This window comes from Carex rostrata, chromosome 12 (genome assembly GCF_964058835.1).
Source record: "Carex rostrata chromosome 12, lpCarRost1.2, whole genome shotgun sequence".
NCBI lineage: Eukaryota > Viridiplantae > Streptophyta > Magnoliopsida > Poales > Cyperaceae > Carex > Carex rostrata.
The window spans coordinates 1849220-1873563 of NC_135929.1; the positions used below are offsets into that span (position 1 = coordinate 1849220).

Below are 24344 nucleotides of genomic sequence, written 5' to 3' on the forward strand. Positions count from 1 at the left end.
TCGTATTGACGGAGCTTCTTAATACAAAACAAAAGACCAAAAATATCATGTGGATAATTTATTAAATTCATTCATTTGATCATTAAAAATATCATTGGTGGAGCTCTGTTCATTAAATTCATTAATTTGAGCATTTACTAAATTTATTAAATCGTAATTAAGCTAAAATAGTTTAAATTACATTTAATACAAATTACATTGAAACACAAGACTAAAAATAATTTCAAATAGCATTTCAACTTTACAACAATAATCAATCACACACAAAACTAAAACTAATTAAACAAAACACAAGACTAATTTTTAAAAACCAACTTCCTATCAAATTTTCCATACATTTTCCGAACACTTATATTTTAAAAATTTCATGAGTTAAATGACTTTAATTTTGACAAATTAAATTTTCATTTTCATATTAAAAAATTTCATTCTCACAAAATTTACATATTACTTAACATGCCATGAAAACAATAAAAACATTGGTCCTCTCATATCACAAAGTTGTCATTTGTGTGTGTGGAGAGAAGGTGGGAGCATGCAAGATAATAAAATTATATACCAACTAAATTTCAATCTGTATTAGGATCCATCTAATATCCGTTCCGTTCCGCACCATATTCCCTCCGTTTTCACCCGTCTCGCTGGCCGGTGGGTCCCACAAACGTTTGGGCCTAATGGACCGTAACAGGCTGGCCTTCGAAAGCCCATATCCAGCATTCCTCGCTATCCGAGCGCGGATATTGACAATAGAACTATAGAAGCACCGAGTTGGATTGAAGAGAAAAACGAACAGCAGAATGCTTATCCGAGAATTCCTCACTATTCCTGCCGTTATTCCATACCGGAATAACAACAGCATCCTTCTATCCACCCCCTCCGTGCTTTTTTCTAACCCCTTCTTCCGTTTCAAAGCAAATAAGCTCTCCATTAGGTCGCAAACCTCAAGTCATTTAGAACCCTTCCTAAACCCCCAAAACAATGGAGAAGAAGAAACAGATCCGATCAAGTTTCCGTTTGCTCAAGGAATTGTAGGAGACGGAGTGGTGGATGGGGAAAGTACGGGGATGTATTCGGATTTCGATACTGATGGAATAGGAGAAGAAAATTACGATAAGGACCCTGAGTTTGCTGATATTCTCAATAATTGCCTGAAGGACCCTCAAAAGGGTCGAGATCGCGTAATCTCTCTCTCTCTCTCTCTCTAAATGCACATATGTAGTTATTTCCAATGATTGTGTGATACCACGTTTGGGTAATCCCTCTCTAAATGCACAGATTGTAGTAATTTTCATTTACAGTGTGTGATACTACATTTGTGCAATCTCTCCTCTCTCTCTCTCTAAATTCACAGATGTAGTAATCTTCATTGAGAATGTGGATACTGTGTTTGTCACTCTGTGTGCAAAGTGCGCTGAAGCTAGTGATGACTACTAAAAGTTTGTTAATAACCATCAGTCCTTTGATCTGATCTCGTATATTGATTATGTGAGTAACTGTATTGTGATTATTAGGGGTAATAGTCTGATATATTTAAGCTTCTTATGGATTTGTAAAGTGTCTGTTTGTATTTTATTAGATCGAAGAGAGAATAAAGAAAAAGAGGAACAAGATACTGCAGACAAAAACAGGCTCTTCCACTGCTCCGAAAGTTACATTTAACAAGTGAGATGAGTTCACGTTTGGTTTCATTCCTTCAAAATGTAATTGAATCTATATGCATTTGTTGTTGGAAGTCAGAAGCATAAAATACTTCGGTAATGTAATTGAATCTATGCTTTGGTTGTTGGAAGTCAGAAGCATAAAATACTTTGGTTTTAATGAACAGAGAAAACTGACTATAATTGATTATTTGACTGTACTCACCAATACGTCGTAGCAGTTTGTCTGGATGGTAATTTACTGAGTCTCCTTCTAACTTCTATACGTATTGTAAATTTTATATAGAATGCATTCATGTGTGCCTGTGTGTAGCCTTTTTTCTATATTGATATTGACATTCAAGTAGTCACGTACAAGCTATACCTTTTACTTAAAATTTCCAGCTTTTATGTAGGTTTGCCTTTTCGAATTCATACATCTGGTTTGAATTCCACAATGCTCCATTGCCTAAGGACATAACCTTAATATGTGATGTAAGATAATACACTGAAGTGGCTCTCATATTCATTTTATATAATAAAGCAGTTCTGAAATATATCTGAAGAGGATTTTTGTTGTCAGGCTATTAGATGTTGGCATATTGTTGGTCGCCTCGGCGGGTGCAATTCCATGAACATGCAGGTACTACTACTAAATAATTATTGGTTTTATAAATCATGGTTAGTATTGACACGGAAAATTTTGTCTAATAGCTGTCACAGGGACCAATGGATACAAAAATACCAGCCTATGATCCGGTAGAAGGCGCAAATGCAACTCCGTCAACTTTTTACAATATTGGAGATTTTGAGCTCCAAGATAATATTGCACGTGTATGGTGAGATCATTTTCTCTTTTTATTTCCATGTGATGTTATTTTGTTTTGTTCTATGAAGTTAGGACAGGGGAGGCCAGGTGTTGCTTATCAGATGAGCAAGTTTGTTCCAGTATTGACTAGCTTAGTGTAGCCAAAAGAGAGAGCTAATTCTTGGAAATAGAAGTTGGTTGGCACCAACTGGTGTAGCTGTAGCATACTGATGAGCTTCACTGATTTTGTATCAAGACTCAGGACTTTAGTCATTCATGTCAGATACTAATAAATTAATTGTGACTTCTTTGTTTTTCCTTTTTCTGAAAATAACAGGGTTGACATTGGCACAGTTGAACCATTGCTATTGGATGTGCTGCTTAATGCTCTAGTCACAATTAGTTCTGAGTATGTTCTCTACTTCATTTTTATATGCTTGTAGAAGTTTTTTGAAGTTCGATATGTTATCCTGTATATAATTTTCTTGGCTGTTATTTTTATGAAGGATTACCACACTTGTAGGTACTTAAACGTATTCCATTGACCATTGTGGTTGGTATGGTATCAGTAGAGCACTTAACTACTATTTACCTAAGTTTATAAAGTCTCAGTCCTATTAGAGAATGTTTAGATTTATAATTGTAATTCTATACTTATTGGGTACGCAATACAATCAATTCAATTGAACAAGCAACTCAAGCTATGCCTTCCTCCATGATGTATAGTGTTGATCAAGCTTGAATACCCATTCTAGGCAAATTAATCATCATTTTGGTTTTCAACTCTTTCTGCAGTTATGTAGGCATAAAACAAATAATGTTTGGAGGAACCCTATTTGAGAACTGGAAAGAGAATTTCAACGTAGAAGAGGCTGGGTGCAGTATCCACAAGATTTAGAGAGAGGAAGGTTCCCATATATCTTTCAAGAAAAGGAGGGGGGGGGGGGGTTCTCAAACGTATCAATATATGACATGGAAAAGTGGGTTCTGCCCCAACAAAGTATATACTTGGTCAGGTCTATATTAAACAAATATGGATGGATTTTTTGTTAAAAGATTTGTACCTGAACTAAGTTGCTCATATTTCAACACTGTGAGTGCCACAAAAGAATTGGGTGGTTATGCGTGTTCCAGTTGACCACTAGATTCCACTAGATTCCAAAATGAGTTGTATTTACTTCCGTAAGCTTCCTTCCTTCCATTTGTTGCTTGAATTAGCGAGCTGAATATTCAATTGATAAAGATAAGATGGTTGATTGTGAAGGGATGGATTTCTACTGTGCCATGTCTACTGTGCCTTTTGTTGTTGCGTACATGATAAATTGTTTACTTGTCAGCATTGTTTAATTTATGATTTCCTCGTAGGTTAATTTAGTTGGCATATCCATATCATATTGGAACCCCCTAGTTTTTGGGCAGTGCTTTTTATATTCATTGCAATATTTCATACGCTATCTTATTAACTAATTAATTAGAGTGATGCTTCTATGGACATAAGGACCTATTTGTAAAATGAATATATTTTTATTTTCAAAGTTCAAACAGTCGATCTGAACCATTCATCTTGTTCTCCATATTAATATGTGCTTGAAGACCAAATTTTACATTTTTCTGAATTTTTTTACTATTTATTAAGATGGGTACAAAAAACATCAAATTCAGACCATTGAATTTTGTACCCATCTTAATAAATAGTAAAAAAATTCAGAAAAATGTAAAATTTGGTCTCCAAGCACATATTAATATGGAGAACAAGATGAACGGTTCGGATCGACTGTTTGAACTTTGAAAATAAAAATATATTCATTTTACAAATAGGTCCTTATGTCTATAGAAGCCTTTGCCAATTAATTAATACAAAGTTTATTGCTGTCTCATTCTTGGTGATGTTAAAATTAGTTGTACCAATTAGTAAGAGCAAATGCGAAGAAACTAATAAAGATTGTTACAAGGGTGTTTCTATAATTATAATTATCACCTGTGTGGCTGGGTGTCAATATCCGTCTAGATTCAGCCCCTCTTGGCCTCTTCTGAGAAAAACCTAACTTATTGCGAGAAAAGAGTAGCTACCACCTCAATTGAATCAGCACTGATAAATTGAATGATTGAGAGTACTTCCGTGACAATTGAAGCAACGGTCCATTGGTTCTACGATGAGTAATGGCGATAATTAAGTCTCCCGTTTCAAAAGAAAAATTAAGAGCACCTTGAGACTTTCTAAAGTTAAATGTTGACTTCGTGTCATCTAGAATTCTAGATAGCAATCCTTACTTAAAACAGATTCCCACTAAGTCCTATCAATAATCAAAGTGTCAATTGCTTGCAAATGTGTATCAAAAAAGTTGAATCAATATTATACAAATAACTAATAAGGATTGAATTCTTATTTTCTCCTCAAAAAAAAAAATATATGAATAAAGTGAAGTCGACAGAGCAGAAGAATCAGAAACACCATCAATGGTGCTTGATCAGAAGTTGAATAATCTAAGCTGACACCGGTGAGAAACAAAAGCAAGCTTCTGATTAATATAAACGCAAAAATGAGCACAGAGGAGTGAAGACCGGGAATAGCTTCCTTAATCATTAGAGAATAGTAATAAACAAATAATGCGGGGTTTGGTGTAGAAAAATATCACAAGCAAAGAAAGATTCCTTAAGCAGTAACATATCTGATAGCGACCTCTTTTGACCCCTTTAATTATTTGTTATCTCTCAACCTCTTCTAAACCAGTAAATTCTCACGAAAATATCAGATGTTTTTTTTATAATTTTTTTTTTTGAGGCCGGACAGGTTCGGAAAGTTTCGGGTCGTAATTTGATTGGGCAATTTTACGTATGTCTCCCAAAAACCTTAGTATTCTCATATGAGTGAGTGATTTATTTTTCTACTTCTTACACATACACAAGCATATATTAGTGTTTATAAGTCAAAAGCAGAGAAATGAACTATTTGTAATCGAAAACTAATCAACTATAAAACTAGTATTTTATGTTAAAATGCTACATATTATTTATTTTTTAATAAAAAAGACAATAAAATGGATAAAGTTTTTGAAATTTATAAGAGTAAATATAATAATATGAGAAGAGTGAGTCTATGGTACTATGCATATCACGAATTGTTACCGTGTTACGGCTCTATATTCGAGTTTTCAAATCCTAACGGTCGATCTGAACCATTCATCTTGTTCTCCATATTAATATGTGTTTGGAGACCAAATTTTACATTTTTGGAAAAATTTTTACTATTTTTTTAGATATTTAGAAAATCACTTGATCTGAAAATTCTGGACCATCCAAAAACAGTGATTTTCAATAAATCTAAAAAAATAGTAAAAAAAATTCAAAAAATGTAAAATTTGGTCTCCAAACACATATTAATATGGAGAACAAGATGAACGGTTCGGATCGACCGTTAGGATTTGAAAACTCGAATATAGAGCCGTAGCACGGTAACAAATCGTAATATGCATAGTACCATAGACTCACTCTTCTCATATTATTATATTTACTCTTATAAATTTCAAAAACTCACAAATTTATCCATTTTATTGTCTTCTTTATTAAAAAATAAATAATATGTAGCATTTTAACATAAAATACTAGTCTTATAGTTGATTAGTTTTTGATGACAAATGGTTCATTTCTCTGCTTCTGACTTATAAACACTAATATATACTTGTGTATGTGTAAGAAGTAGAAAAATAAATCACTCGTCCTCGAAAACCGACTAATAAGAAGATTAATATTTTTTTAAACATATTACGTATCTTATATATTTTTTTTTAATGAATGACAAAATCAGTATATCCTAATTTAATATGAATTTTAAGATGAGAGGAAATAGAATGGATAAATTTGTGAGTATTTCAAATTTAGAGGGGTAAATAATATTCTGACTTTTAGAAGGAAAATAAGAATTTTTGAGGGGGTATGCATAAAATTCCCCTAATTTGGCAGGATGCAAAATATCTAGATTCCACTGTACCAGACAAAAACAAACAAAATAAGAAATAATAATAATTAAAAAAACACAGAACCTACCGACATTTTTATATGTATCCAACTTTTTATATATTTTACCACAAAAAATCATATTTTTGAACTTTTATTAAAAAAAACCCCAACCGCAATATTTTATTGCGGTTTGGGATTATTTTTTTTTAGTTTTTGCACTATAAAAACTCTGTTTCTCTCTCCTCTCTCTCAAAATCACCAGATATCAATGACAGGAAGAGAGAAACCGAAGACAATTTCGGAGGCGAAAAAAGGCGTAAAAAAAATTCTGCAAAAAATTAGAGTTATGACCAATATGTATAGGTGCGTCATCGATGTTTTGGCAATAATAAAGTTATGGTCGTTTAGAGAGCATGGGGGGACGAGACAGTTGGGACCTGTCCCTGGGGATCACAGGGATCATCACTGGGCACCCTATGGAATCAGAATTGCAAAAAAAAAAACATTGTTTAGTGTCTCAAAAATTCAGTTTAAGTTTTCTATCAACGGTAGGCATACAACAACTGGTATTAGTGATGTGAATTATGCAATGCAAGTAATAAATCCTAAATTGCACTCAATTTGGTTGCAAGTGTACAACCTTATCGAGGAGTACTTAGGGATCGTCTCCACAGGGACAAGTCGGAATATTAACTCTAACCTAATCAATTTAATTTAGTAAAAGAAAGTAAAAAAAAAGGAATTTGTTTGTTCAAAGGTTGGTTTGGTTGTGATTAAATTAAATTAAACTAAAGTCTTAAAGCTAAATTCGGTTTATAACAAGTATGAGAAATTAGGGTTTCTTAGGGTTCCTATCCACTAGTGTTATGACTGGTTTATTAAATTTGTTATTTTGGTTATGAAGGCACAGTTGGGTGTTGTAGGTACAAAGGGATATCTCTATATTAATACCATCTTTAAATTAGAATAAACGTCACCTCTCGGTACTTGGCTACCCTAATCTAAAGTCATTAAGTTCTTACTGTCCCAATAAATCTAGAAAACAATCTTTCACCTCTCGGTACTTGGCACAATTCTCTAAACCATTAGGTAAAACCCGTATAAGAAAATATTACGGTTTGAATATTTTTATTTTTTAATAAAAGATCAAAAACTTGGTTATTTGTAGTAAAATATATTAAATATTGAATATTAATAAAAAATGTCGGCAGAACCTAGTCCTCTCTATAATATTAATATAGACGGGGTGGATTCAGATACGGACGGTTACTTATCAGCCACGGATCTGCACACGAGTGAGTTCCCTCCCTGACGAGTGCGTATCCTCTGAGATATCTCAACTGTTGCGTGACCTACGTGTCCGGTGCCTATTCGGGGGTGATGTAGGGGGTCCGTATATTGTGTGCCTTGAGATTCGTGCAGAACGTCCTTAAACGGTTGGGATTTTCCACAAAATCACGCAAAGTTTGAGATATCTCAGAGGATATGAATTCCTCCCTGACACTGACAACGACATTTGATCCCAGTTGTCAAGTAAATGATTCCTTCTGACCTCTGGATCTTCTGCGAATAATGAACAATGGATTTCTATTGCCGAGCGTGCAGCATCATTCTGTTCTCCGTTCAAATTAAAACACCAAGACATGCAGTATTTTGACGGAGGACAATTTCGAATATTATCGTTGATAGATGATTTTCATCCCAACGATTGAAATGAATTTTTAAATAACTGTTAATTATTGTTTAGAAATTAGAAGAACTAAATTTTTTAAATCTTCACGTCTCTAAAATTAATTTTTAAATTTTTAAATTAGTGTTTTAAATACTATAATGGCGCCATAGCTACACTATAGTTTTCTCAAACCATAAAAGCTAAGCTATGAGATAAAAGTGCACTAACTCAGCTATTACCGCTATGTGCGTCGCGCTATTGCTACTGCTATGCTACATGAGCTTTTTTTTTTGCAATTTATATGGGCTTATGTACTTTTATTCCTATTTTTAATGCTACATGGTCTTCTACGATAAACCAAACTATGTGCTTCTGTTTTTATTTGTGATTTATTCTCTCATTTTATATCGAGAAATATTCAAATATTAATTTTTCCTTTTGATTGCTCTTCGTATAGTATTCATTTGTAAAATTATTATCGTTCGTTTCAATTGAAAGTTGATTTTAATTATTATTATAATATATAAAATATTTAAACATGTATACCGGCTTCATTTACCTTATAAAATTAATTGCTCTTCGTCTATTATAATATGTAATACTATGAAGTATGAACTATTAAATAATGTTACTTTTTAGATTTTTTTTTTCCTTCTTATTTGTGTAATTGATAAAAATTATAGACATAGATTAGTTGTCATTTAGTTGTTACCTCAATTTTTCAATATTTATTATGTTGATAATTAGTAGAAATATAGAATATAAAATTTGAAAAGAAAAAAAAAACGCCATGTATTATAGCTTCCGCTATAGCTACACTATTCGCAATAGCTTTTTTTTTGTCTCCCCGCTATGCCGCTATAATCACTATTTAGAATTTTGTTTTAAATAGATCACATGAGCGATTAGAAATAATTTAAACGAATCGTTTTGCCAGCATAGTAATTAAAAATAGTTTATTAATAATAAATTTACCGAATAATTTATAAATAAGAACTCGCTTGAGTACATCTATGAAATTAGAATAGAAATTAACCCATCAGATTATAAATCTAAAAAAAAAAATTGAAATGAAGATGCTCGACTCGTATTAACATATTAAGGATTTTCTACTTGATCAGAAAAATTATGTCGTTTTATTAAATAATTAGTTTTCTTATATAGAAAATAATGAAAAATATTATATGTATTTATATAGACGAAATCTGATTACTATCCTAACATTAAGATTTCAGTTTTTTAAGTGTTAATAACATAAAAAAAAACCAATTATATAAACTTTAACGAAGAATTTAAACCGAGATACTTAACGTGTAATGCGCTTAATATATTTTTTGACCACTCGATTTGATACTAAATAAATTTAAAAAATTATAAATTTTACATAACACATCGATCTCGTGAGGTAGATTGATTTAAACGATTTAAATCTATCATTTTTTTTAAGGTTAGTGGCTTTGATGCCTACTAACAATTCTACTGATAAAAAAAATATTTTCAACGAATCAAACAACTCTAATTTCTAAATATAATCCTTATTCTCACGAAATCCTCTAAATTATTCAAAATTACTCTAATCGTCCTTAATTAATCACCATCTAAATTTTTAGATTTACTTTTTAACTAGATCTACTCTTCTAATTCTACTTATATACACTCATAATTATTCTAATACCTTAATTCTCATATCGCTCCATGACCAGATCCGCTCTTCCGACTGTCGTCGCATGCCGACGACTGAATCTACTCACCGTCGCGATTCGATCGAGATGAGGACTCTACACTATGAGTTCCGATGATACCGCGCTCTCAGCTCCGCTCAATTTTTTCCTCCCAGCTTAAAGAAGTAGAGCCGAGCAAAAGAGAGATATGATAACTACAAGTAGTGAAAAAAACGGAGGGATATAAAATGTGGATTGAAGAACGAAGAAAGAGAGGAACAAACTCATATATTCAGACGGTCCTAAATATATCTGAATATTTTATTTAAAGTATATCTGATGAGTTTTGAAAATTACTAGTACTTAGATTAGATTGATATTCTAATATTAGAATAGTAGTCGGACTCTACAAGAAATATCATATCATAGTACTTTTGAAAAATATGGTACTGTCGTATTCTCATTATTTTATATTTATATTATATATTTAAGCGCAATTAATATAATACCAATATATACAAGTCGAGCAACGTACTGACACGTGCCAACATCTTGCTAATGAGTATGGCTAATATAACATCAGTGTCATTTCAATCTATATAACACCAATTTCAAAACCTATCAAATCGAATTCAAATGGTAAATCCAAACCGTTCAAACCAATATACTTCATTAGTTGTGCGTCTACATGTAAAATTTATAAGTTTTTGAGTTTATTTGATATCAAGTCAAGCGGTCAAATGTGTGAGTTTTTAAGTTAATTTTAATACATTCATTTTAAAATATTTTTACCGCTTGATTTGATATTAAAATAACTCGAAAATATAAAAAAAAAATTGTATGTAAACGCATCACTCGTAATGTAAATCGGTTTGAACGGTTTGGATTAGTCGTTCGAAGTTGATTTGATAGGTTTTAGAGTTGGTGTTATATAGGTCAAAATGACACTGATGTTATATTAGCCAAACTCCTTGCTAATGGGCAACTTTGCACGAGCGAGACTAAGGCCAGACGTGAAATCGGAATTTTTTTTTTTCGGTAATTGAATGTTAAAATCGGAATTTTTTTTTTGTTGATTTGGGTACTTTTGAAAATCCAGTCCATATTTGATTATCTTTTAAAATTTTATTTATTTTTTGGCGTATTCATAGAATTTTCGGTGGAATATTTTAGTCTTATTGAAGTAATAATATTTTCTACATAAATACAATTCAATCTTGTCAAATTTAAGAAAATTTCTTGTTCCCCATAAACATTTATGATAATAGAAACAAGTACAAAGCGTGCATGTAAAATAAGTTATAATAACGACTTCAATAAGACTACAAACGAAAAAATTGTATTACATGAAATTTTATATAATTTTATATAATTGTTTTGTACACGTAGTTGGCGCATAATGAATATACCTACGATATAATTTTTAATTTTTTTTTGCTAAATACAAATAAGGCAGAGTGAAGGATGACTTTTAAAAAAAAAATTCAATATAATGCACTATGTATATTGTACATGAATTACAGTTTAAAAGAATCATTAATTCATTATAGTATTTTTTTTTTCTGTTTAATAAAGGCTGAAGCCCGTTTTATTACCACAAAACCTCTCATTATAGTATATTTTTGTTTATTTGTACAAATAGTAAATGGACAGTAATATGGATTAACTTCTCTTAGAAAAGATACAAGAGATAGAACAATTACACATGGGTGCTTGGATCGTGAAAGAATTAGTATAAAAATAGAGCAATTGAAGTTAGTAAACGAGAATAGAGAGAAAATAGTGATTTTATGATTAGTAGATAAAAATAGAGAAAAAATTAGTACAGGAGTGGAGAACAGTTCGGATTTGAATGGAATTCAAGTATAAATATAGGTGAACTTATTAAGATATATATGTGATTTTATACTTAATAAGAATTTTAAGAATTAAAATGCAAATTATATTTGAGATCATCATAGCAGATTAAGGATCAGTTTCGGATTATATTTGATATTTTAGCTAAAATGTTAAAAGAAAAATGAAATATGTACATAGCACGAGCAAAAATAATTATTTTATATTAATGATATATTATTATTAAAATAGTTTATTTGATTAGTTATGATATAGAATTTTGATATTAAAACAACATTACTTATTAAATTCATAACAATTAGTTTAAACCCCTTACTCCACGCTTAAGGAGCCAGACGAGAAGTAACATAGGCGGTTTAAGATGGAGTAAGATTTAAGCTAAACCGGAGTAACTTACAGCACCTAGAGAGGTGGTTTAGCTTACTCCACCAAACATGATTAACTTACTCCGGTTTAGCTTGAAGTAAGAAATTTAATCCGGTTTAACTTTATTTCACAACCAAACATGGCCTTAATGAATAAAACACAGACCATATCAATCCACAGTCCTAAATCCTAATTCACGCCGCGCGGCCACAGACTACGCGTCTACGCCACATAATATCCGGACCGAAAGAGAAACTCCCGCCTTTTTATAAGGTCACAAGTCATAGTGCTTCTTGCCATCTACCGGACCTAACAAATTCTCTACTTTCCTCTCTCTCTCTGAGACACCCTCCGGACAACAGAATCAGCTGCCTCATCCAATCCATGGCTTCTTTACTCGCGGTTAGCGCGGCCATCCTCTTCCTCATCGCGGCCTCAATCGTGGATTCCCGACCCGACCCGTTAATCCGCCTCCCGTCGGATCTAACGGAGCAAAGCGGTGACGATGACTCGGTCGGGACCAGGTGGGCCGTGCTCATCGCTGGCTCCAATGGTTATGGCAACTACAGGCACCAGGTATGATATTTTTGCTTAATTTTAATCAGATGATTTATAGGGTTTTGTGGTAAGTTGTTTTATTTTTATTTTAGGTCTTGCATAATTATAATTTTCTTTTCTAAGTTTTGAGGAAATAGAGGTTTGGTGATGGTTAGGATAGGTTTTATATATGCTACTGGATATAATTTCTGCTAATCTTCTATCTTAGCTCTCAGAGACTAAGTGGAAATTTTTTTCTTAAAAAGGTTTTGACTAATTTGATATGAAATTCTGTCACAGTTGCCCCCTCCATTCCAATTTCTTTTTCTTTTTACATTATGCTTTTCTTTTTTTACTTTATGGATGAAACTCAAGATATTTTGAGCTTATATAAGTAATCCGTGTGAATCAGTCAATCAGGGGCAGAGCCAGAAAGTGTGGTATGATGGGGCATAATTTTATAATTATAAATTTTTTTCTTGAAAAAGCATAGTAACATAATTTAGAACTTGGTGGTGCCGCGCCAGGCATAAGTGCTATTAATTTTCTTAGTTCCCTCAAGGAAAAATCTAAGGAAGGGTTTGGTTGAATTTGAGATACATTCCCACTCCAAAATATTCTTTTTATTAGTAAATTTGCATGCTCCTTGGCTTCTTTTGGTATTTCATAGTTTGAGATATGCATTCACTCCATTTTAAGTTTAGGCTGAAATAAAGGGTTTGGTTGAATTTGTGATGCACATTTAATTATTTATGCCAAGGAGCATGCCAAAGCCCAAAGGTACCAAGTAAACGCAAAAAGGAGCAAATTGGAATACCCAAAATATTTTCCTGATTGTGATTTTGTCCATAGCCTGGCAGTTTCACCTTCCTGAATAAAGGTGCAATTTTGCAATTTATGGATGAAATTCTACTTAAATTTTTATTTTTATTTTTATTTTGAAAACGTTACGCCAAGATGGGGTACTAGCTTTTGTTTCTTTGCAAAAGCAGTTCAAATCCAAAAGATAGTACAGCATGGCTATACTGAATAAGTCCAACAAAAACCAACATAATCCCTTGCTAAAGCACTTCTACTTAAAATTAGTAGTAGAATAACTCCTCTTCGATCTGAATCTCGTAGGCTGACATATGCCATGCATATCAAATTATGAAGAAAGGAGGATTGAAGGATGAAAATATAATCATATTTATGTATGATGATATTGCCTACAATGAAGAAAACCCTAGGCGAGGAGTTATTATCAACCATCCCGAAGGGGGAGATGTCTATGCTGGTGTCCCCAAGGTATTTTCTTTGGATTAATATTATTCATTTCTAGTTCAAGCATAGCACCATCAGTTGTCATAGAGGAATGAGTTCCTTTTTCTTTATTTCATTCTTTATTTTTTATTTATTTTTGTAGTGCTGGCCACTAGTATTTGAATATTCTCTCTAACTTTGACATGGTAGGTAAAGGCCAATTCTAATAGTGAGCTATACAGATTAGCAACAAACTCAAAATCAATTTTTAGTGTTTTCATTTATTGTGAAAAAATAAAATTGTCTTTTTTCTAATGTGCATTTTGACGGGGCTTCAAGGTTTTTGCAAAATTGCTTAAAGCCTAAAATGGAAAGGCTGATACTGTCAGGTCATAGGAAACTCTGGCTGATAAACACTGCTGTTTCAATTTTGTACTTTGTTCTCCCACATATTGATTGTTTTTGTTCTTTTTCAGGATTATGTTGGAGAGGATGTTACCGTGAATAATTTCTTTGCTGTCTTATTGGGTAATAAGACAGCTCTGTCAGGAGGAAGTGGCAAAGTGGTTGACAGTGGTCCCGATGACCAAATTTTTATCTTTTATTCTGATCATGGCGGGCCCGGAGTCCTTGGTTAGTCTTCTTCCCCTGTTTGTGACTTCTTACCCCCAGTTGTCACTTTCTTCGAAGTTCCTAGAAATTATGTAATTGTTGTTTACCTTGTTGAGTGTCTGTCCTCAATAACATGATTTCCACATTTGATTTGGATTATGCCAATATAACTTCATTGATCTTTGTGTAGTATACCCCATGTCAATTAATTATGTATTTTACTATGTCAGGGATGCCGACCTATCCTTACCTTTATGCTGATGATTTAGTAGCAGTACTGAAGAAAAAATATGCTGCCGGGACATACAAAAGCATGGTAAATCACAAATCCCTTTATCTAATTCCTCTACTTCCAATAACTATACAATAATCAAAAGAACAGAATATCCGGACTGCATATGTAGAATTAAATTGGGCGTTTGCTATCGACAGGTGTTCTATCTGGAAGCATGTGAATCAGGGAGTATATTTGAGGGGCTTCTACCAGAAGACATCAACATATATGCCACCACAGCCTCAAATGCAGAGGAGAGCAGCTGGGGTTGCTACTGCCCAGGGGAATCTCCTAGCCCTCCTCCTGAGTACTACACCTGCTTAGGTGATCTTTACAGCGTCTCTTGGATGGAAGACAGGTTATTTGTTTTCTCTTATTCATGATTATTTCATCTTTAGTTTAGTATTAAACAATTCTCTCTCTCTCTCTCTCTCTCTCTCTCTCCAGAAAGAAGTTATTTTAGTGAGAGGGTTCATGGAAATGCTGGTTTCAAGATACATTGCGATAGCTATTCTAAGGATGGGGTTTATGAAAGATATTTAACTTTTTGCATAACCACTAGCCCCTAGAGAAATATATCTGACTTCATACTCTAATTGCTGAAGAAGTCTTAGTGGACACTATCTTACTAAGGATAGGGTTTATGAAAGATATACATTGCAATAGCTATTCTAAGGATGGGGTTTATGAAAGATATTTAACTTTTTGCATAACCATTAGCCCCTAGAGAAATATATCTGACTTCATACTCTAATTGCTGAAGAAGTCTTATTGGACACTATCTTACTGCTGAATGTTGAATTAGCATTGGGACGGTGTATACTGTTCAGTGTTGATTGAGAATACGTCTCTACTGAATCATTGTTTAACACAGAAGAGACAAATACAATAAGCAGCGATTCCTCAAATTCCAAATTAGAAATACTAATCTTTTTTTGGTAATTCTTGAAATATTGAATCTATCTTAATCCTTATTCCTTTTTATCAACAGTGATATACACAACCTTCGTACCGAGACTCTCCACCAACAGTATAAATTGGTGAGTATGCCAGCTCCCATCTCATATTTAATTCTAACTTTGAGCTTTATTTCTGCATTTGTTTTCATTGTTCTGACAAATGTTATCTCCTGTATGATATTTTTTCAGGTGAAAGATAGAACTTCAACGCACAACACATACAGCTTTGGTTCACACGTGATGCAATATGGAGACTTGAATCTGAACGTGAATAATGTATTCTTGTACATTGGTTCGAACCCAGCAAATGATAATTCCACTTTCATTGAAGCAAACTCTCTCCCCTCTTTCCCAAGGTCTGTGAACCAGAGAGATGCTGATCTAGTCTATTTCTGGCAGAAGGTTTGTTTCTATTATAAATAGCTAATTATATTTGAACAACTCAGCTCTTTCATAGCAGTTCCTGCTTGATTCATATATACTACCATCCCGCTGTTGAAATATATAGTTCTACCTCTATAAAATTATAACTTTGCTGTATCTTTTCCTAAAACTTGAACGTATATTACAGTTCTGGTCCTTAATTTATCATTTGGTTGGTTCCTGTTTTTGGCCCCTATTGTTCCAAACTTGCCAACTTGGACTTTGGACTTTATAATTGTTGGAAGTATGGTCCCAACCATAATTGTTCAGCTGAAAAATAAATATATGGATATCTTAGCCTGCACTGATATGGAATAAACCACCCTTGATTGGACCATTTGGTTAATGGAATAATACTGCAAATTAGTAAATTGTGGGGCCACATAGTTGCACATATCTTACTGTATATATTCTATTATTATATTTACTCTTCTTGGTCAAGTAATGACTTGAAATCCTTTTCTGTTTTGAAATTGACAGTATAAGACGTCAGCAGAGGGATCGTCAGAGAAAATGAACGCACATAAAAACTTGGTAGAAGTGATGAGTCATAGATTGCATGTAGATCAAAGTGTAGAGCTTGTTGGTAACCTCCTCTTTGGTGCCAACGAGGGTTCAAACATTCTTGGTGCTGTCAGACCCAGTGGTGTGCCATTAGTTGATGACTGGGTTTGCCTCAAATCCATGGTATCTCATCTTTCCTCTCATTTTGTACCTGTCAGCAGCTAACTCATACCAGTCTGTACTAAACAATCTATTTTTTGTATTATTGAAAAATAGGTAAGGACATTTGAGACACACTGCGGGTCCCTGGCCCAGTATGGTATGAAGCACATGAGATCTTTTGCAAACATATGCAATGCGGGGGTTAGTGCTGATACAATGGCAAAGGTCGCATCTCAAGCTTGCACTGCTGTTCCCTCTAACCCTTGGAGCTCTCTCCATAGGGGCTTAAGTGCATGAAAGTAGCGCAACTCTAGGAGGATTATTTACGCCAATTCTCAATACTGGTGATGTTGCTTAATGTTAGAAATTTGCTTCAGTTTGTAAAATGTGTGATGTGTATATATTAATTAGTATAGATAGGTGAAATGATTGTCGGTCGGTGGGACTTCAAATTGCTCCCTTGGGGAATGCTCTTGTTGTTGTAAATATATACATATTTACAAGATGTGGAGAACACGTATATCTGCTATTAATTAAAAAAAATCATCTTTATATTTTGTAGGAATTCTGAGTAATATGAATTTTAGTTGGACAAGTTTGCAAAATTGGAAAGGAACTATTGAGATTTGCTAGTTACTTTCAGCAAAAAAAAAAAAAAATATTGCACGACACTTTGAAAAAACTTTATCCAGGAAATGACTCCGAATTATCTCAAATTAATTATTTAAACTAATTAGCCTATGAGAAGTGTATTGTTCTGGATGACTGAATGGAGGAAAAAAATATTTCCCTTTTTCTTTTCTTCAGAACTAAATACTGAGCTCCTAATTTTGGCTGAAAAAGTTTTATTCCCTTTGCCAATAATGCAGTTCTATGATTAAGAAAGTGTACAAGGTATCGCATGCCACAGCACTCAAAATATGTTAGGTTTTATTCCTCGTCATAACTCATAACTCACAGCCAAGTTGGGGATATTTTAAATTTTCTAGTAATTCCAGAGAATATAAGGCCCAGGTTCAATCATATAACTACCAGTCTACCAGGTGTGTTAGAGCCGAGCCAGCTATGCAATCAAGTAATTCATACAACTATCAAACAAACAGAGCAATCCTTAATTGTCGGCTTGTTATAGAATTTGAGCATCTATTAGCACATCTTCGAGATTTTTAAATATTCAAAACTGTTGTGGGCCTGAACTTCCTTTTCAGCCCAACTAACACAGTTACAACAAAATCTTTCAAGAAATTTTTTGTGGAGTTGTTTGCGCCATTTCCTGTTGGTGACAACGAGGAATTTCGTATTTTATGAGGTAGCTCACAGATAACCTAAAAGGCCTGTGGCGTTTTCAATGTAGCCACACAGCAAGCGGGTCATTCAAATTGGAAAATGACCCTGCTACAAGGAGTACTGCAGAGTTACTGTACTATCAGGACTACTAATAGCATGCATATTCTGGCTGTATTCAATTAGTGGTGGAAGAGTAAAATAGCATAGTAATGAAAAAGTATTGGTAAGTGGGCCATATCTATCTTTTGGAAAAAGCCAATTCCTTTATCTACGTTTTCTAAGAAATAAAGAATTAGCTCATAAGGGAATAGATAATGGACCAAAATGTAAAAAATAGAAGATTGATTGCAAAATTCAAAGCCAGTTGCACATTTTTTTTTTTAATTTCTCAATTTCATTTACTTCTTTTTTTTATTCGGCGGAAATAAAATATTTTTTCCACTTTATTTCTCTATTCTACTCTTGCTGAATGCGTTCAGAGTAACTTGCTGTTGCCGAAGTGATTCTGACAAAGTAGAGACAGAGGAGAGTGATGTTGACTGTGGTGCAAAAAAAAAAAAAAAAATTAGGTTTGAATTAGTGATTTCTTTTCTCAGAAATTTTTACGTTATTCTGAGAACTAATTGGGATGAAAAATGAGTGTGAAAACATGACCATTGACCTGGAATTTTTTTTCATGTTACTCCGAAATCCCACCAATTTACGTCAAAACTATAAGGGCCTATTCGGCGTTTAAATGGGCTGGAGAATGGGAATGGTAATTGAACTGATTTTTACTGTGCTCGAGAAAAAAAAAAAATTTAATCTAAGTGAATTTTTTTTTCCCACACGCACAGTAGCGCACCGAACAGGCCCTAAGACTTCCACCCTACTCGCGTGGTGCCGTTTGACAGCCCAAGTTTCCTGAAAAAAGAGTCATTGAAAGACCAAATGCGTAAGTTGAAAGTTCAAGCGAGGTTATTGTTTTGATTTAGGATCTATCCGCGTTGTTTATCACCTATCTATACATGCGTTCTTTTTTTTTCCTACACGCACAGTAGCGCACCGAATAGGCCCTAAGACTTCCACCCTACTCGCGTGGTGCCGTTTGACAGCCCAAGTTTCCTGAAAAAAGAGTCATTGAAAGACCAAATGCGTAAGTTGAAAGTTCAAGCGGGTTATTGTTTTGATTTAGGATCTATCCGCGTTGTTTATCACCTATCTATACATGCGTTCTTTTTTTATTTGGAAGAAAACATAATTTTAAAAATAATTCTACCTTATTTCTTTTCTGGCGGTTGGTTGGAGTATGAAATGGGGAGCGCAAATTGTGGTCCTTGATTGGTTGGGGACGAATTTATAAAAAAGAAGAAGAAGAGACCATTGGTTGGAGACTTTGGAGTGTTTAGAAGTGGTCAACTGGATATGTACCAGACATGATGATCCGGACGGTTCAACGGACATGTTACCACCACAATTAATTAAGTAACAATTTATTTTTCGTCTTTAAATGAAAAATAAAAATTTAGCTTGAATCCTAATTCTTCAAAATAATGCATGTGACCTTGCGTAATTGGGTAGGTCTGATGTTGTTAATTAGCATCCACAAGTATTTATTTAGGGCTTAATTAGTGATACTTTTATGATGACGTGGGTATATTATTATTGGTATTTGATATGAACCATCTGATTAATTCCAGGCGTTTTGATAGACATCATTTAATTCGCTAATCGTCGAGGAATAGGCAGGGGTGTAAACGTAACGTATTGGATATTATCCAATTTTATTCCCATGTCATACGTATTGTATATTTATCTGTTATAATTTTTTAAATATACAATTTGATAACTATCTATTTGTATCCGCGTTGTTTATCACATACTAAAAATTTATTAAACTATATGTGTGTATGTATATGTATTCGTATTTGTATTTGTATCTGAGACTATCTGTATTCGCATATATATCTAAAAAAAATACGATGAATAAGGACTGAAATTTTTATTAATAACTATAAATTTTTTTTTTCAAATTTCACTAAATACACACTTTTATTTTTTGAAATTTCCAGAATAATCAAACCGCTGGATTATCTATCCAGCAGAAATCTAGCCTAAATCTGTTGGATAATCCAGCAGAAATATTCCATCATTTTTTTATTTAACTAGAAGTGATTTTTTAATCGGGATCAATAACTCAGATTCAAATCATTTTTTTTCAGTAACACACCAAAAAATATTTTAATTTTTTACAGTCGAAAAATATCTTGCCTGAAAAATGTTGATTCGAGTTATTTGTCGCAGTCTATTTAGTAAATTTAATTTTATAGTATTCCATCTATTTCTCAAGAAATATAAAATATTTCTAATATTTCAATAAAAATAAAAAAATCAGAACATCTTCTATTTTATTAAAGGTTTAATTTTCTCGATATCCTTCAAGACCTCTTGAATTTTTTATTTACCCTCGTGCTCTTGATTATATCTAACATATACCTCAATTCTGATTTTTTTTCCAATTTATCACTTGAGTTAATAATTCACAATTAAATATCGTCTAATTTCTTTTTTTTTTCCTACCATATCCTTGCCCCCCCCCCCCTCTTTTTCTTTGATTTAAAAAGAGTTGAGATCCAATTGCATACATAAAATTTTCTACTAAACATTCAATCTGTCTGTCTGCTCTGAAATCCTTGCAAAATCTGTTTTTTTGTTTTTTGAAACTTTGGTAGCAGCTACCAATTTACAGTAAATAGATGTACTTAAAACTTCGAAACATTCTCCTAAAACCTCACTGCACTACATAACATTGCCTATTCCAATCTATCTCCTTCAGCACCTTCAACACGACCTCGTCTACAACAAAATAACCACAACTCAGTAGGGACGGAATTAGAAAATAGAGATTGGGGGGCTGAAAAATCAAATATAGTGTAATTTTATTTTATAAAGGGGGCGAAAAGATATTAATGCATATAAAAACTACAAAATTTAATGGACCAATCACCAAACTACAAATTTTCAAACTATAGGGGGTGCTTAGCACCCTTTCCCCACCACTATGTTCCGCCCCTGCAACTCAGTCTCTTCTCGAATTCTGGCTGCCAGTACCACTAGATGCACTCTCTTCCCTCCGAATATGGTATCATTTATCTGCTTCTAAGTATTCCACAGTACCGCCATAGACCTTGTTGTCCTGATCCTCTTTCCTTCTTTCGTCACTATCTTGAAATCCTTGCAAAATCAATCTAAAATAAATCCCCTTATAAATTAGGAAGCACTTGTATAGTCCACACGGATATCGATGCAGTCGCACAACTTTTGATGTGTCAGCACGGTTTTTGATGCGACAACACATTATATCCTTTTCAAATTGGCAGATAACCATAAAGGTTATTATATATAAGGATTGGTCCTCAAGGCACAAAGTAACCAAGAAAGCACATAAATTGAATATACGTTTTTCTCTTCAGAAAAATACAGTTCTGTGTGCATTTTTTTTCTTCCACTATCAAAGAATAGATAAGAGAAATTCATTAGAAAATTTGTAGATAATTTCTCAAGGGCCACACCTTGCTGTCTTGGAAGACTTATTCCTCAACCCGACGACAAAAGACGAGAATGACTTCTTGTCATTGAAGACTTGTCTCGTGCTCACAGAGACAACAGGCTCTACTATGGCTTTGGTTATTCCATGACAAACGACATGGAATTAGGTATTATGTTCCGCACTTATGATTTATGTTTTGGGTCTCTTTGGCACAGGATGATCCTTAGGTTAAGGTGGGAAACTGTTTCTCCTTCTCCGGGATGTAAGTGTTTGACCTCTAGATGAGATGTAATTGTTTGATCTCTAGATAAGACGTAATTGTTTGACCTTTATGATTCCCCAACATTCAAATTGAAATTACACACAAATAACCAACGTATCATCCAAATGAAAATAATTTAACTATAACCAGGGTTCTAAATAGTTAGCTATAGTTACGCAATAGTTGCGCTATATTTTTTTTAGACCTCAAAAGCTACAACACTATTTACTTTTTCTTTATGATGATTCAAAATAACTAACTATGATTGCGCTATGGTTTTTTCAGACCTTAAAAGATATAGCGCTATAATCGCTATTTAAAACATTGATTATAACACATCATTATAATTAGTTTATAATTAATTATGATATTTTAGAAACTATTTTTGTTTGATCACATAGCTAGGTTTTAAGATTTTTTTTTTTTTGTTTTACACGCGATGCTATGTGATTATTAAACAATACGAGATTATCTGCTTCCAATCTAAAGTTCATGACTATAAACATCGGTCCTAAATCTAATTATTTGAAAATTTATTTGATGATTCGTGCACAATTTGAATTTTAGACGGAAAATGCGACTCAATTTGGATAAACATTGAAGTTTAGTGATTTGAATCGATAAATCAAAGTCAGGCAAAAAGAATATACAAAGATGAATTTGAGTGACATTAAAAATTTTGATAATTAATTTGAACTTTAGAGTGACCAATTAGCTTCACGAAATAGTAATGGCTTTCATTCCCATCATATCTTAAAAGTTGTATTTGAATTTTGAAACCGAAAGACAAAAAAAAAGAGAGAGAACAATCAATAGGAAGCATGTTATGTGAGAACATAAATTCATTCATGTATGGAGGAAGTGAGAACTTTAGTTTTTTTTTAGAGTTGCAAGCAGGGGCGGAACTAGAAAATAGAGATTGGGGGGCTGAAAAATCAAATATAGTGTAATATCATTTTATAAAGGGGGCTAAAAGATATTAATGCATATAAAAATTACAAAATTTAATGGACCAAACTACAAATTTTCAAACTATAGGGGGTGCTTAGCACCCTTTCCCCACCATTATGTTCCGCCCCTGGTTGCAAGGCGAAATGCCCAAGAAAAATTTGTATTAATTAATAAAATAAAAGTTTATTAAAGGAGAATTTTATGTATTTTCTTCGAAATCTTCGACTTTTCCTCTAAAATTCATGATATCATATTTACACTCCTAAATTTCAAGAACTCGCCGACTTACACTATTTATTGTCTTTCCTATTAAAATTGATTTTAAATTATAGAGTTCTCATTTTACTATCAACAAAATAATAAAAATATATAGACTGTGTACAAAAAATATTTAGTCTTTTAATTATTATACTTTCAAGGACAAATAATTCATTTCTCTACTTGTAATGCCTATTAGATAATATTTAGACATACACTAGTGTATGTGTCATAAATAAAAAAAATTAAACTATTTGTCCTCACAACCTGCTAATTAGACGATCGAATATTTCTTTTAAATAAGGCATATTTTTTTCATAAAGCATGTAACGGGTAATATTATGAGTTTTAAACGGAGTACATTTTTTTAAATAAATAATATAAGGGGTGTTTTATAAATTTAAAATGAGTTTTAATAGAAAATTTAATAAAGATGAGGGTTCAAATGCCTCCATTTTTTGTGCCTCCATCATGCCTCCATTTTTTAAAACTTTAATAACTCAAAATTTAAAACTTAAAAGTAAAAATAAAACCGTTATATGCGATCTATGTTATTTTTTTCTCTATGTGCTCATAAAAAATTATCACATTTTAATTTTAATTTTATGTAAATCAATAAGTTGAAAAATCAACGTCTCGAAATTATCCACATTAGTACATTTTTTACAAGCTCTTGATGACAATCAAAATAAAATTGAAATGTCATAATTTTTTTACATGTGCATAGATAAAATGATGTAGATCAAATCTAATGATTTTATTTTGACTTTTAAGTTTTAAATTTTGAATTATTAAAGTTTATAAAAATAGAAGCATGGTGGATATATAAAAAATGGAGGCATTTGAACCCTCCTATTTAATAAATTAGATAAATTTTTGAGCTCTTGAAATGCGCAAGTTTAAAATTTTGAGGAATTCATATAAAATCCCCCTTGCAATTTAGATACAAAGTGCAATCTCTTTATAGAGAATTTTAGTTTTAACAGCTAATAAATGTTCTTTTTCAACTAATCTCAGTCTTGTTGCTTCTTGGAACTTTCTAATTAAATATCCTCGGCGCCTTTTTCTCATTGTTGCTACGTGTTCTAAAGCTACCTTTTTCATTCGGAAGCGTATCCTCTGCGGTGTTTTTTCGTGTGGAGCTGTGCGAAGCTTTTAATCTGGTCCGTTCGTTTCGGATCGGACGGATCAGATCAAATCTTGTCCGAATTGAAAAAAAAATTCTCAAAATTTGCGGAACTTAATTTTAATTTGATCCGTCCGATCCGAAATGAACGAACCAGATTAAAAGCCCCGCACAGCTCCACACGGAAAAACTCCGCAGAGGATACGCTTCCTTTTTCATTCTCCACCTCCCTTTTATTGCGCAACTTTTCAAACCTAAAT

At 32.9% G+C, this 24344-nt stretch overlaps 2 protein-coding genes and 1 long non-coding RNA gene across 3 annotated transcripts; 2 read left to right on the forward strand and 1 right to left on the reverse strand.

Annotated features, from left to right (window-relative positions):
- The first annotated feature begins 730 nt into the window (after positions 1-730).
- LOC144563392 (oxidoreductase/transition metal ion-binding protein (DUF3531)) lies at positions 731-3708 on the forward strand. The gene is made up of 7 exons (XM_078312861.1): positions 731-1178; positions 1577-1662; positions 2054-2132; positions 2221-2280; positions 2352-2476; positions 2783-2854; positions 3241-3708. Exons 1-7 carry the CDS (start codon positions 798-800, stop codon positions 3341-3343), a joined length of 906 nt encoding a protein of 301 aa, XP_078168987.1. The 5' UTR covers positions 731-797; the 3' UTR covers positions 3344-3708.
- On the reverse strand, positions 1530-1872 carry LOC144563393 (uncharacterized). The gene is made up of 2 exons (XR_013514340.1): positions 1751-1872; positions 1530-1691 (listed from the first exon to the last, which is right to left on the reverse strand). It is a non-coding gene; the product is annotated as an uncharacterized LOC144563393 (long non-coding RNA).
- Positions 3709-12242: 8534 nt separating the features above from the next.
- Positions 12243-17092, forward strand: LOC144563469 (vacuolar-processing enzyme-like). The gene is made up of 9 exons (XM_078312946.1): positions 12243-12534; positions 13618-13782; positions 14214-14370; positions 14580-14665; positions 14782-14981; positions 15615-15663; positions 15772-15984; positions 16486-16692; positions 16786-17092. Exons 1-9 carry the CDS (start codon positions 12343-12345, stop codon positions 16966-16968), a joined length of 1452 nt encoding a protein of 483 aa, XP_078169072.1. The 5' UTR covers positions 12243-12342; the 3' UTR covers positions 16969-17092.
- The last annotated feature ends 7252 nt before the right edge of the window (positions 17093-24344 follow it).

What these genes read in the sequence shown, in the direction of transcription:
- LOC144563392 (XM_078312861.1), top strand. Translation starts at nt 798, where the DNA reads ATGCTTATCCGAGAATTCCTCACTATTCCTGCCGTTATTCCATACCGG. An exon ending in CTCAAAAGGGTCGAGATCGC is followed by an intron (nt 1,179 to 1,576) that starts GTAATCTCTCTC and finishes GTATTTTATTAG; the next exon opens with ATCGAAGAGAGAATAAAGAA. An exon ending in GATAATATTGCACGTGTATG is followed by an intron (nt 2,477 to 2,782) that starts GTGAGATCATTT and finishes TGAAAATAACAG; the next exon opens with GGTTGACATTGGCACAGTTG.
- LOC144563469 (XM_078312946.1), top strand. Translation starts at nt 12,343, where the DNA reads ATGGCTTCTTTACTCGCGGTTAGCGCGGCCATCCTCTTCCTCATCGCG. An exon ending in CCGGGACATACAAAAGCATG is followed by an intron (nt 14,666 to 14,781) that starts GTAAATCACAAA and finishes TGCTATCGACAG; the next exon opens with GTGTTCTATCTGGAAGCATG. An exon ending in TAGTCTATTTCTGGCAGAAG is followed by an intron (nt 15,985 to 16,485) that starts GTTTGTTTCTAT and finishes TGAAATTGACAG; the next exon opens with TATAAGACGTCAGCAGAGGG.